Source organism: Rhincodon typus, chromosome 33 (assembly GCF_021869965.1).
Source record: "Rhincodon typus isolate 14 chromosome 33, sRhiTyp1.1, whole genome shotgun sequence".
Lineage (NCBI taxonomy): Eukaryota > Metazoa > Chordata > Chondrichthyes > Orectolobiformes > Rhincodontidae > Rhincodon > Rhincodon typus.
Window position 1 is genome coordinate 32,818,843 of NC_063364.1, and position 15,149 is coordinate 32,833,991.

Below are 15,149 nucleotides of genomic sequence, written 5' to 3' on the forward strand. Positions count from 1 at the left end.
CCTCGGCGATGTAGAGGTCAGTGCGCCATACTACAACTGCGCCTTCCTTGTCTGTGGGTTTTATGGTGAGGTTGTGGTTGGAGCAGAGGGAGCGGAGGGCTGCACGTTCTGCGGGGGAGAGGTTGGAGTCGGTGAGAGGGGTGGAGAGGTTGAGGCAATTGATGTCTCGACGGCAGTTGGAGATGAAGAGGTCGAGGGAGGGTAGGAGGCCTTGGGGTGGTGTCCAGGAGGAGGGGGTGTGTTGGAGGTGGGAGAAGGGGGTCAGTAGAGGGAGTGTTAGGCTCACGGTTGAAGAAGTAAGTGCGGAGGCGGAGGCGGTGGAAAAACTGCTCAACGATATAGCATTGTCCTTTCTCCTGATTTGTATTCATTGAGTTGGCTCACCCAGTTGGCTGGATGGCTGGTTTGCAATGCAGAGTGAGGCTGACAGTGTAGGGTCAATTCATGCACCAGCAGAGGTTACTATGAAGGTTCTTCCTTCTCAACTTCCCCCCTCACCTGAGGCATTGGTGACCCGCAGGTTAGACCATCACCAGTCGTCTCTCTCTAATAAGAGAGCAGCCCCATGGTCCTCTGGCAACTTTACTTTTACTCATTAGCACAACGCAATCATGTCAACAGCTCACCTCCTTTGCCAAGACCAATATCTTCAGGCTTATCCAATTTGGTTTCTGGCTCACCAGGGAGTTTGTTGGAATAAGTACTGGACACATACAGTTTATTGATATCTAGGGCGGTCTTGCTGAAGGGCGATGAGGAAGAGTACATACTTGCATAGCCATTGGCTGAGCAGGTCATCGCGGCAAGATCCAGTGCTTTCCCCCCAGTAATAATGGGAATGTTGAGGGAAAGCTTCCTCCTCCGAATGGGCGACGATGACTTGGAAATTGAGAGAGGTGGTGGGGAGGAAAATTTCCGACTGGCTCGAGGGGATTTCGGAGGTTCCCTGTACAGAAGTTTATTATTCTGACTGCTTGCGAGAAATAGTTCAAGTGACCTAGGTATGAGAGGAAATCAAACATTAATCTGAAAACTGAAGTATAATTCACAGAATTACTGAATGGTTATGGAGCAGGAGGTCACTCAGTCCACTGTGTCTGCACTGGCTCTTCAAATAATCAATAAAAATTATGGCAATTTCCTGCCTTTTCCTTGCAACCCTGCACATTGCATCATTTTATTTAACGATAAGTATCATGACATGAATAGATTGCCCTGTGGAATGAAAGCCACTTTCCTTCAATGGGAAGTTCCATCAGTATTCTCCCTTTTTGGTCTGGATGACTATTAATCTTCCCAATTTGTTTTAGAACATAGAACATAGAACAGTACAGCCTACAATGTTGTGCCGACCTATTATCCTACTAAGATCAATCTACCCTGTATACCCTACATTTTACTATCCTCCATGTGCCTATCCAAGAGTTGCTTAAAAATCTCTAAAGTATTTGACCCCACTACCACTGCCGGCAGTGCATTCCACATGCCCACCATGCTGACATCTCCCCTATACCTTCCGCCAATCACCTTAAAATTATGCTCCCTCGTAATAGTCATTTCCGCCCTGGGAAAAAGTCTCTGACTATCCACTCTATCTATGCCTCTCATCATCTTGTACATCTCCATCAAGTCACCTCTCATCCTTCTTCGCTCCACTGAAGCTCCACCTAGCTCCCTCAACCTTTCCTTATAAGACCTGCCCTCCAGTCCAGGCAGCATCCTGGTAAATCTCCTCTGCACCCTCTCTAAAGCTTCCATATCTTTCCTATAATGAGGTGACCAGAACTGAACACAATATTCCAAGTGCGGTTTAACCAGAGTTTTATAGAGCTGCAGCATAACCTCACGGCTCTTAAACTCAATTCCCCTGCCAATGAAAGCTAACACACCATACGCCTTCATTACAACTGTATCAACTTGGGTAGCAACTTTGAGGGATCTATGGACGTGGACCCGAAGATCCCTCTGTTCCGCCACACTGCCAAGAATCCTGCCATTAACCCTGTATTCTGCATTCAAATTCGACCTTTCAAAATGAATCACTTCACACTTTTCTGGGTTGAATTCCATCTGCCACTTCTTTGCCCAGCTCTGCATCCTTTTAATGTCCCGTTGCAGCCTACAACAGCCCTCGATGCTGTCCACAACTCTACCAACCTTTGTTTTTGGAAACATTACTTGGAAGGATTTACTGAGACAGAAATTGAAGGTTGCTACACCTGGGTTTCAGGTATTAAATGAACCCAAATTAATGGGGAACAGTATTCGAGTATGATGGGACCCTGAAAAATGACTCAGTCAAGATTGGATTGAATCAGTTTGCAGGCCACCTAGAAGTGTTCAGCTGTTTGGTCACACGGGACTAGGTTTAGCAGGATGTTGCCAGCTCTGAGGAATTTTACTTATAAAGGAAAGTCTGGATTGGTGCTTCTCTTTGGAACAGAGGGAAGATTTAATTGTGGTCCATAAAATTATGAAGGGCCCATTTTCTTCTCCACGGGGGTCAATAAATAGGGGGCATTTATTTGACATAACTGGTAAAAGGATTAGAGAGAATTGAAGAGAATATTTTCCACCCAGCGATAGGATGGGAGTAAGAGTCTGGAATTCAATGCCCAAAGTAGCGAAGAAGCAGAACACCTCAGCATTTTGTGAATCACTTGATGAGTACAGAAGATGCCACAATCTCTTAAGCCAGTCTTAAAGGTCAGTGTCTTTTTAACAGCCAGTGTGGACACAATAGACTGAATCGCCACCCTTTGTGCTCTAAATTCTCCCATTACTAAAAGGAAGGGCAGGATGTATCTTGTGAGCCATTATGTAGAAACCCATTTGTGTGGCATGGGGCAGGGGTCAGGAGTGGATAGCTCTGTTGTCTTCAGCCACCTCCAGCCAAAGAAAACCTAGTTTCACAAGGAGCTCACAGAGCTAAGTGGGGCAGGAATGGGCATCTTGGCTCCAAAGCTCATCCCAGGGCTGTTACCTTCGACTTGTTCACTTCTCCTTTCACTTCCTGGCACTTTGCTCTGTGCCCCTGCCCATAAAGTAGACAGTAAAAGATTTAAGCCAGTGGAAAATGAGTTACCTGTGGCTCACTGCCAACATTTGTGTTGGCTGAGGCATGATATTGGTCTGGATGCAGTTCTGGTTTTAATATCTGAAATTGGGCACCAACCCACTCTGTCCCGGAACATAAGGAATTAAAATGGATCAATAATCAACCTGAGAACAAATATTTCTGTTTGCACTACGGGCTAAATGAGTGGAATGGCGAATGCCCGTATCTCAAATGTTCGCAGAGCTCCCTCACAATCTCGGATTGCTCATCGGAAAGCATCTGTTGATTTTAAATCAGAAAATTGTGATGAAAAGAAAGTCATACAATTTATACAGAGAAAATATACTGCAAAACATTATCTTTGATCTTGTTGAGCTGTTAGCAAATTTAACAAAAACGTTGATAAATGCCGACAATGAAACAAGAAATCAATCACTTCATTAAAGAAATTGATCAGCAAAAATCTTCGCGGAAATATTGATGAAATTACTACCCAGTGACCAGAGCAGACTTGCTTTTTTACTATTTGTTGCAGTACAGCGTACTCTCACACACTCCCTGTCAAATATACAAACATACAAACAATCTCACACTTTCTCACGGACCTTCCTAAGGTCGCTATCACGTAGACGTGAGCACCCTCACAACCACACATTTGGTCTCAGACATATGCGCCTTAAAATGCATTACACATGAATAGGGAACTATCACACAAATGGACACCTTGCAGGTATTGCACTTATTGGCTTCTTGTAGATGGTGATGAGCTTGTTCAGCACAACGTCAGCCGTAGTGAAAACTCGATATGAATGCAAGAACGTGTTGAGGAAGTCTATACTCAAGAAGCGGAGATCAGTCAGGCGTTCCAACAAGCGTTCCACACTTGCATAACGAATCTGGAGTACTTTGCAGGAATTGAGGGTTTTGCTGAATCGTATGTCAACATCATCACAGTATAGGCTTGTGTCAGACCTGTCAATCGCAGTATAACAGCATTAGCAATGTGGTCAGCAAAGCAGGTTAAGATTATCTGGAAAATTTACAAAGGCATAGCTAAAGCCATAGAGATTTTACAGCACAGAGTGAGGCCCTTTGGCCCATCGTGTTCAACTCGTCATCAAAGATCAATCCATTCGAATCCCATGTCCCAGCACTCGGCCTCTTGTTTTGTAGGGTCTGGCATTTCAAATGCTCATCTCAATAGTTTTAAATATCCTAATGTTTTGTTTCTACCACCCTTTTAGGCAGTGAATTTCAGATATCCAAATCTGGCTGGGTGTGAAAACATTTCAAATACCCTCTAAAGCTTCAGTTCCTCAGATTATCACTGCAACCCGTGGTTATTGACCAATGGGAAAACTTTCTCCCTATCTACCCTATCCTTGCCCCTTAAAACTTTGTGCACCTCAATCAGTTCTCTCCCAGCCACCCCCCCAGCCTTCTCTGCTCTAAGGCTCAGATTGCTTTCCTATCTAGTCAGTCTCCATAACTGAATCACACCAGGACAGGCAACATCCTAGTGAATCTCCTTTACACCCTCTCTGGTTCAATCACATCCTTCCTATAGTGTGGTGACCAGAACTGCTCACAGTGCTCCAGCTGGGGTCTAACTCAGCTTATATCCAACTCTATCATAACCTCCTTGCTATTGTATTTTATGCCTTGACTCATGAGGACAGCTGGAAGGAAGTCAGTGACGAATGCAGCAAGAAATATACTCATTTTTTTTTACACAGTGAATTGTGATCTGGAATGTACTGGCTTAATGAGTGGTGGAAACACATTCTATTCTGACTTTGCAAATACAGATTCAGATAAAAAGGGGGAAAATATAGGTGCAGACAGGAAAGCAAGAATAGTAGTATAACGTTTCAAAGAGGCACAATTGATTGAATGATTTCTTTCTGTGCTGTACGCATCTCTGATCGAAGGGGCGCTGGTTTCTGTTGCATCACTATAGCTAAGAACAGTCCGAGATAAACCCACTTCCCGTGGGACCTGGGCTTGCTCAATGCTAAGGACCGGGAGGAAAAATAACCCACCATCCCCCAGGAAATGATATATCCCTGCACTTACCAGAGATAGAGATTGGACAATAATCCATTGGGTATACCAGAGAGTTTCCGAGTCCCATGACGAGTTTATTGGGATAGACTGCGTTAATCCAATCAAGAGAAGGAACATGGGACTCTTTTCATTATTTGACAAGGTGAGGGTAAAACTGGGGAAATAACACAGCAAAACGCACTTACTTAATCATCTGAGGAACAGTGACTTTTGAATTCTCTTCAAATGCATTCATCATCAGACCATTGCATCGAATGTTGTCTATGCACTAGAGAGAAGGAAAGAATTCAGTAAACTGTACAGAATTCTAGTGAGATTTAAAAACTTAAATTACTTTTCGCTAATGTTATCATCAGAACAATGTGAAACAGTCTCGAGGGACTCAATGGCCTCCTGCTTTTTCATTGTACCAACACCTATGCAGCTAAATCAAGTTCTTCTCCCTGCTATTTTAATACAAGGTCAGAAGTCACACGGCACCAGGTTTTCGTCCAACAGGTCAGGTCACTTCATCTGATGAAGGAACAGCGCTCCGAAAGCTTGTGATTTCAAATAAACCTGTTGGTGACTTCTGACCTTGTCCATCCCTGTCCAACACCAGCACCTCCACATCATTGCTATTTTAATGGAAGTGTTATTCCACTAAATGGATTAAAATCTCTGTCACACAATATCTTAAACCTTCTATTTATCAAATAAAAACTGATTAAGGAGGAATTATCCTGTTTTCTATCTCTTTGCTGGTTTTGTTCAGTAATGATGGAGTGTGACATGCCAGAAGTGTTCTTTTCAGCAAAATATTAAATTGAGTTCAGTGAATGTACAAGAGCCAATGGCAATGCAAAGGAGGGCAGGGAATCATTGTCTGTTAAGCCCGTGCTCAGTCAGTACCAAATAACTGGCTGTTCATTTCCTTAGCTCGTGGTGGGAGACATTTTGTGAAAATTGGCCATCATGTGTTTTATTCTTCAGGTTATGGACAATGTCAGCAGGACCAGAATTCAATGCGAGTCTCTGCTGGTCCTTCCTCATAGGAATGAAGGAGTTCTCATCAGAGTTTAGAAGAATGAGAGGCGACTGTATTCAAACATATAAGATTCTTAGGGACCTGGAGGGTTTTTAGCCTGAAGCATTGACTTTTCTGCTCCTCTGGTGCTGTCTGACCTGCTGTGTTTGTCCAGCTCCATGTTTATTGACTCTGACTTCCAGCATCTGCACTCCTTACTGTCTCATAGATATGGAGGAGTTGTTTCTGCTTGTGAGAGACTCTAGGACCAGAGGGTATCATCTCAGAATAAGGAGTTATATATTCAAAACTGAAATGAGGAACGATTTTTTTCTCTTAGAGGATCATGAATCTGTAGAACTCTTTATGGCTATTGACATTGGGTCATTAAGTATATTCTAGGCAGAGATAGACAGAATTTTAATCAATAAGAGAATGAGCGGTTATGGGATTAAGGCCCGCAAGTGGAGTTGAGAATTATGAGCTCAGCTATGATCTTATTGAATGGCAGAATAGACTTGAGGGGCTGAATGGCCTACATTTGCTCATACATCTTATGGTCTTATGGTCTTATGGATTAACACTGCGAATTAGATAACTACTTGAATGGAGATGCACAGTATAAATGGAACAGAGCAGGAGGAGTAGGGTTTATTTGAGTAGGTTTCTCATTGTGTTGACATGGGTAAGATGGTGGATGATGTTTTGCGCTAGATGACTTGTATGAGCGTTTACTCACCTGGCTGATGTCACTTGTCCAGGCTGCTTTCTCCTGACGTGACGAAGCCACCAGAATCACTGTGAAGGAAGGGGTGTCTTTTGGCTCCACAACAATTTTAAAGTCAAGGTGTTCCAGTTCCTGTCCCAATCCCCGAGCTGGCAGATTTAAAGAACAGAGACATTGTTTTCCAACAGGAATATTTCTGGTGATCTTGCATTCTGTCCTCGTTCTGTTTGTAATCTACCTCCATCACACACCATTCCAAGGAAAGATATAGTACTTGCAGGCTGACAACTGGGTTTGGAATGTTCCCCATCTCCCTGTCAGAAAGATCTCAGATCACACCTCCACATTCCCCCATCTCACCCCCCACACCTATACTCACACTCACATCTACACTCCCTACACCCCACACGCTCACACTGAGGTCATGTTAGCATCACAGACTACGGCTCGTATTGTGCCAACATTTTTATGATGACAATGAGCATTGTGACAATGATCTGATCCTCTGTGTTTAATGCAAGTGATGGAAGGATAGGTATTGGCCGGAGAAAAACCGTCATGCTGTTCTTCCAGATACCGCAATGGGATCTTTTACATTGACCCCAGCTGGCATTGGGACCTTAGCTGTATCTGAAAGACACCACCTCCAACAGTGCAGTGCTCCCTCAGCACTGCATTGTAGTTTCACTCTCAACTTTGTATGCTCAAGCCCTACTATGGACCTGAAGCCAGAAATTTGTGATTCAGAGGCAAGAAAACTACCAACTGAACATAACAACCCTCATATACACACACAGACATACACACACATAACACACAACTGCATGCACACATACACAAGCACAGAAACACATGCACACACTATCAGTCCCAGATACATGTAAACACACCCAGACACAGATACTGACACATTCACACACACCACATGCACACTTATCACACAACTTCATAAATCTCTTAACATGTTTGACATACATTCATCTTCTGTGGCTTCTGTGTCTTCCATCAATGTGCAGTCGATAAGTGAAAGTACTCCATTCTGTAAGGCAGTTCCAAACATTACAAGGGAAGCAAAGTTCTACAAAAACAATTATTACACTCCTTCTCCCATCTGAAATAATCTGTAAGACACATGCCCAGCATAGGTGAAACAGAGACACAGATGGGACATGAAATGTAACAGAGAAGTGTGAAGTGATGTATTTCAGGAGGAAGAACACGGAGAGACAATATAAACCAATGGTGCAGTGTTAAAAAAGGGTGCAGCAGTGGAGGGCTGAGGAATCTTGTCTGCAAATCAGTGAAGGTAGTGGCAAGTTCAGCCCCTTTTTGGTGGGTACATACTTTCTCTGATATAAATTTAAGTCACAGAAATGAGGAAATGTTTCACATTTGATTAGAATCATAGAATCCCTAGAGTGTGAAAGGAGACCATTTGGCTTATCAAGTCCACACCAACCCTCCAAAGAGTATCCCACCCAGACCCACCATCCCCCCTACCCTATCCCTGTAACCCTTCATTTCTCACAGCCAATCCAGCTAACCTGTATACTGTGGGAAGAAACTAGAGCCGGAGGAAACACATGCAGACACGGGGAAAATGTGCAAACTCCACACTGACAGTCGTTCAAGGCTGGAATTGAACCTGGGTCCATGGTGCTGAGAGGCAGCAGTAGTAACCACTGAGCCACTGCACTACCAACTAGTTGTTGGGTTAATGGATAATGAACTAGCAAAACATTAAGATGCTGTGGTAAACTGGAGTTCCCTGTGGTTAAGGAGAAACTCTGCCAGTCAGCATTCCTAATGGATAAATGGTGGAGAGGAAGAGACCACCAAATCTGGGAGAACACCAAGTTTTGGCTGGAATTATACTCAATGGTGAACTTGAATCACAGCACTCCAGGCTGAACTCCCCAGTACGCATACCATAGTCTTCAGCCTGAGGCCAGCACAATACTGTGAACCATTCTGCTCCCACTGAGGTTAGTATGGGGAGGTGTAGGAGGGGAGCCAGAACTGAAGCTTAGTGAGAGTCAGCGTCATCAGGGGGCCAGCCTGGGCCTGATCTGTCTAATCTGCAATGGGCAGTGCTGGGCAGCGCACCTGAACGTACTGCACGGTGGAAGTAAGTTGCAGACCAAAGAAAACCAAGTTGACATTGAGCTGTGGGACAGAATATCAGGGGGGAGTGCACACCTCCAGAAAAGGGAAGAATGGAAAAGAAAAGAAAAGAAATGGGTGAAGGCGAGATGCGACCCTCTGATGGGCTGCCTGTCACGTATACCAGACAATACATGGTCAGAAACTCCATCACAGCCTCTCAATTTCATTTCACCCTTCCAATTAGCCTCCCCAATGGTCAGAGACACTTCACCCAGGGAGGCAGTGCTGGATTCTCTTTACTGCTTCTGATATACTCACATATTTACTGTCAAACAGCATAAAAAGGGAAAGCAGAACAACTGTGAGGATGATACGGTAGAATCATGGAAAGGTAGACAGATCTCCGAATGGGTCAAGTGAATGTTCTGCTCACATCAACATCAGAAATTGAGAGAGATTGGTGACTAGAGGCGACAGAATTAAGATGATTGGCAAAAGAACTATAAGGCTGTGGAAACAGATTGTCGTAACTTTAAGAAGGGAATTGGATAAACACTTGTAAAAGGAAAGTTGGGTATGGCTGTGGAGAAAAAAAACAACAGGGAATGGGGTCTTAATGGTGGTGCTTTCACAGCGCTAGCACAGCTATGATGGGCTGATTTGCCACCTGTGCTGTATCATTCTACAATTCTCTGAATTGGAATGTTGGAGAAATAGAAGATTTGGACTAGGAGGGCCTGAATTGCTTAGTTTGTCTTTGCTTGCTTGTCTCTCTCTTATTCAAATGCAGGAATGACAAATCATTTCTAGGCTTTTATTAAATGTCTGAAACCATGGGACTCAGTGGAACGATGCAGTGGGGCACTTACTTTTGTTAGATGGAGTTTTCCGCCTGATCCTCTGGTGCATATTATCAAGTGTTTGGAGAACAGAAAACATTGCTTTTCGCCTTCCTTTTTCAGGGATAGCGATCCCAACCGGCCTCGAGTAATTTTCCCTTTCTCAGTCATTGGTATTTGGATAAGTGACCCTGGTCAAAGAAAAGATCAGGTCATTATTAGGAGAAAAATGTCACTGTCAAGGTAAGATTGAGTACAAGACTTACAATTTGTTTTATCGTCTCTTAAAATTCTATCACAGCCAAAACGCAAACAGAAGATATTTGTATCTTTTTTTTGTTTGTTTAAAATAACCGTGGTATCTTTCCTGTTGTTGAAAGTGTGTTCAGCTACACAAAATGAAGAAGAGATGATAGTAAAATGTAAGGTATGCAGGATAGATTGATCTTAATAGGATAATAGGTCGGCACAACATTGTGGGCCGAAGGGCCTGTACTGTGCTGTACTACTCTATGTTCTATGTTCTATGTGAATCTGGAAGAGAGGTCATGTGCTAGGATCTCCACAAACAGAGCCAACAGCAGTTATCCACCCATAACTTAATAAAACCCATCATTGAATCTAGCCAAGACACAGCCGTGTGATCTCATATTACCTTGTCGTACAAATGTCTGGCTGGTGTCCAGGAGGATCTCACATCCCTCCACTATCATCCTTTCAATGGCAAGGTTCTTGCGAATGTTTTCCGTTTCACTTACTTCATCATGCATTATTCTGGAGGAGAATGTAAACAGGTGAATCCCCGCTGACAAACTCTCATATCTAACACCATTTCATAACAAGACAGTGTTCAAGCTCCATCTATTCATTGTCAACAACCATAAAATCTAAATGGGTTTGTCTCGGATGTTAGGAGTGTGGTCCCTGGTGTGCAAGCTGTTTTCGTCTGTCGGATGGTCCCAGCTTTAATCCCTGAACTGTGCTGAGGTTGGCTATTCCACTCACTGCTGGGAAATGGTGCTACAATGGAATACAGAAATTGCTCACCTGCAGAAGGGAAAATAATTTCTGGTTTCTCATGCTGAACATGATCCCCTGATCTCTGTTTGAGGTGCAGTGTATAAAAGAGGATGTCTTTGGTGGAATAGCCAGGCTGCATCCAGTGTCACGTCAGAATGGCATCTGGAATGTAGGCATGGCAACCACAAATGCAGAAAAATCAATTCCAAGGAGGGGGAGGCCTGTGGAGGGGAACGGTGATTTGGAAATAGGCTAAAGGCCAGTGTGGGAAGGGGAGAGACCAGGAGAACATTGTGAAAACTGGCAAAATTGTGTGGATGTACTTTCAGGAGGACATGAAAGATTGGAGAGAATGCACAAAAGATTTACAAGAATGGGTTGAGGGATGAAGAACTTCAATTATTCAGGTAATTATAGAAGTTGGGACTATTTTCCTTGGAGAGCTTAAGAGGAGATTTAAATTGAAGTGTTCAAACTTGAGGGTGTCCGGACAGAGTAGTTAAGGGAGAAACTGTTCCCAATAGTGAAAGGATTGAAAATGAAAGGGTACAAATTTAAAACAATTGGTAAAAGATGCAAAGGCAACATGAGTAAAATTGTTTGTATGCAGCTGGTGTTTGGGTCTGGAATCAACTCCCTGACGGCGTGGACGACGCTGGCTCAAACAATAAGAGAATTGGCCAGTCATAAGGAGAAGACATTTGAATGGCATGAAGTGAATTGCTCATTCAGACTGCAGGGAATGGGCCAAACACTTTCTCTCTGTGCTGTAACAATTCCATGATTCTGCTATTTGGACTTTTCTTCCCCAGATGTCTGGAGAAATCCTGCCCACTCAATCAGGGACAGATTTGAGAAGTAACTGATACTCGGAAGCAGTTTTCCTTTCATTGCCTGAGCCCTGCTGTGATGGAACAGTTCACTGATTTTCAAATTTATCCTGGGCTGTGATGGTGAAGGTTCTCTCCGATCCAGCCTGAAGAGCCCTCTAGTCAGGAACAAAAACGAAGTTGCTGGAAAAGCTCAGCAGGTCTGGCAGCACCTGTGAAGGGAAAAACCAGTTAACTAGTTCTGAGGAAGGGTCACCAGACCTGAAACGTTAACTGTACTTTTTCCTTCACGGATGCTGCCAGAGCTGTTGAGCTTTTCCAGCAACTTTGTTTTTGTTCCTGATTTACAACATCCACAGTTCTTTCGGTTTTTATTTAGCCTTCTAGCCAGGTCACCTGTGGCCACAATAGGAAGCCAGCAGCTCAGCAAGTTCTCGTCTCTCTTGTTGCACGTGTACAATGGACGAGATCCATCAACAGGCAACAGGAGGGTCATTTCTTTAAGTTCCTTACATTCATTCCTTTACAACCCCTTCTACAATCTGCCAAACCTGGTATCACATTTGTGATTTCTGTTCTGTTCTGTTTTGCTTTACCTTTCTGAGTCATGTACAATGGATCTTGTCGCTTTGAGCTACAATTTTAATTGGAAAAGAGATGGATTCTCAGCTGCAGGTCTCTGTCTGACACCATGCATGATTGAAAAGCTTAATAAACGCATTGATAAACTCTGGGTTTGAAACACCAAGTAACTCAACTTGAATCACAGAGCTTGGTGATGGATAATTAATTGAAACTCCTGCCAGGGGACAGCACTGCTTCATTCTGTTGTGCTGTGCTACTAACCGTGAAAGTTCCTCCAGTTTTGACTTTGCGTACTCCAGGCTCTTCCTCTCCACGTGTTCATGAGGTGTGTGGGCCAGCAGCTCATGCAGGGTCAAGATGTACCTGGGGATCTGGCACAGAAAGGAAGAGAAACCAGTTCAGGGATTGGTTTGGAAAAACCAAGCTCACTTTAAGAACATAAGAACTAGGAGCTGGAGTGGACCCAGTCGAGCCTGCTCCATCATTCGATAAGATCATGGCTGATCTTTTCATGGATTCAGCTCCACTTACCTGCCTGTTCACCATAACCCTTAATTCCTTTACTGTTCAAAAAACTATCCAGCTTTGCTTAAAAACATTCAACAAAGTAGCCTTTCTAAGATGAACCAGTTTTTGGAGGTGGATGAGGAAGCTCCTAGCAGGAGACTTTAGGGGTGAAATTGCTCTTTGCTCATAACACATCATGTCTGATAATGAATCAGCATGTTTGTGTTACTAGGCATAATAAAGGTGCCTGTCCCTAATTTTAACCGTTGTTAGTTCCGCACAAAATCAGACCAGGTGTAAAACTCAGTTGCTGAATCAGGGCTGAATCCTTACATTGATTTTATTTTGGCCATGTGTGGGTTGCATTGAGTGTTTTGGAAGGATTCTTGCAGCCCAGCAAGTTTTCTTACCATATCTCAGTACTCTTTCTCATATCTTATTACCTACCCTCCCCTCTGGCAGCTCTCACATCTGAGTTCCACCTAATGTTACCATGTGCCGGCACTACATGGAAGAACATGCTATTCCTCGGATACCCACTGAAGGACCAGTGTGCCATCTTTCAAAGGCTTTTAAAAACTCAGATTAGTGTTGGCAATTTGGGGTTGTCCGCCACCTCAAGGCCATACATCCCACAGCTCAGAGCTGGCATGGCTGACACTCCCTCACACACACAACTGCATCCTCTCTCCCTAGCCACTGTGTAACCAGGATATACTGTTTATTTGTCTGTATCTATGTCTGAACATTCTGTATCCCAATGTTACTCTGTCCCCAGTTCCCACCATAGACTCACAGTTTGTCATGACCCAGAATGGGATCACCACATTCAGGCAAGGAATCTGACAAATACAAGCATAAGCTTTACTTACAGGCAGGAAAGTTACACACAAACAAAATGAACAGACGCTGAAGTTTGCCCCCCACAGTGCAGACCTAATGTTGGCAGTGTGATCAATGACTTTTTACAGCCCATTGTTACCTGTTACACCAAGCTCCCATCAACTGGAAACAGGTATTGATAAGGTTCTGACTCACTCAGAAATAGTAAGAACTGCAGATGCTGAAGTCAGAGATAACACAGTGTGGAGCTGGAGGAACACAGCAGGTCAGGCAGCTTCAGAGGAACAGGAAAGTTGACGTTTCAGGTCAGGACCCTTCATTTCTGAAGAAGGGTCCTGACCCGAAACGTCAACTTTCCTGCTGCTCTGATGCTGTCTGGTCTGCTGTGTTCCTCCAGCTCCACACTGTGTTATCTCTTTCTCATTGCTTGTGTTATTTTACACTTATATGTTGACTGGACTTGCAATGATGTGTCTATTCAGATGGATCGATATTTGACTAATGGTGGAAACTCCAATACAATACATTGTAATGCCTGCTTTCAGCCTGGATTTACATTCACAGATATCTCACATAATCCGAAAAATCCGACTGATCCAGCAGACTGCCTACAAGATAGAGCAACAAACCAAGGTTGGTTCATCTTAAGTTTTGTGTGAATTCAAAGGTTTTGCAAGATTGTTCCAGAGTGGAGAGCACTAAAATAATTTCTGAACAAAGAACAAAGAACAAAGAAAATTACAGCACAGGAACAGGCCCTTCGGCCCTCCAAGCCTGCACTGATTCAGATCCTCTATGTAAACTTGTCGCCTATTTTCCAAGGATCTGTATCCCTCTGCTCCCTGCCCATTCATGTATCTGTCTAGATACATCTTAAATGACGCTAATGTGCTTGCCTCTACCATCTCTGCTGGCAACGCGTTCCAGGCACCCACCACCCTCTGCATAAAGAACTTTCCATGCATATCTCCCTTGAACTTTTCCCCTCTCACCTTGAAATCATGACCCCTCGTAACTGAGTCCCCCACTCTGGGAAAAAGCTTCTTGCTATCCACCCTGTCTATACCTCTCATGATTTTGTAGACCTCAATCAGGTCCCCCCTCAAACTCCATCTTTCTAATGTAAATAATCCTAATCTACTCAACCTCTCTGCATAGCTAGCGCCCTCCATACCAGCAACATCCTTGTGAACCTCCTCTGCCCCCTCTCCAAAGCATCCACATCCTTTTGGTAATGTGGTGACCAGAACCTTATGCAGTATTCCAAATGTGGTCGAACCAAAGTCCTAAACGACTGTAACATGACCTGCCAACTCTTGTACTCAATACCCCATCTGATGAATGAAAGCATGCTGTATGCCTTCTTGACCACTCTATCGACCTGTGTTGCCACCTTCGGGGTACAATGGACCTGAACACCCAGATCTCCCTGTGCATCAGTTTTCCCCAGGGCTTTTCCATTTACCGTGTAGTTCACTCTTGAATTAGATCTTCCAAAATGCATCACCTCGCATTTGCCTGGATTGAACTCCATCTGCCATTTCTCCGCCCAACTCTCCAA

At 43.8% G+C, this 15,149-nt stretch overlaps 1 protein-coding gene across 1 annotated transcript in view; it reads right to left on the reverse strand.

Annotated features, from left to right (window-relative positions):
- rasgrf1 (Ras protein specific guanine nucleotide releasing factor 1) overlaps positions 1-15,149 on the reverse strand; it is a 96,767-nt gene that overhangs the window by 21,640 nt on the left and 59,978 nt on the right. The window contains exons 8-15 of the mRNA XM_048616029.1: positions 12,500-12,609; positions 10,459-10,577; positions 9,834-9,994; positions 7,834-7,897; positions 6,871-7,007; positions 5,311-5,393; positions 3,782-4,030; positions 627-997 (exon numbers count right to left, since the gene is read on the reverse strand). Of these exons, the coding sequence (XP_048471986.1) occupies positions 627-997; positions 3,782-4,030; positions 5,311-5,393; positions 6,871-7,007; positions 7,834-7,897; positions 9,834-9,994; positions 10,459-10,577; positions 12,500-12,609 (1,294 nt within the window). The remainder of the gene's footprint in view (positions 1-626; positions 998-3,781; positions 4,031-5,310; positions 5,394-6,870; positions 7,008-7,833; positions 7,898-9,833; positions 9,995-10,458; positions 10,578-12,499; positions 12,610-15,149) is intronic.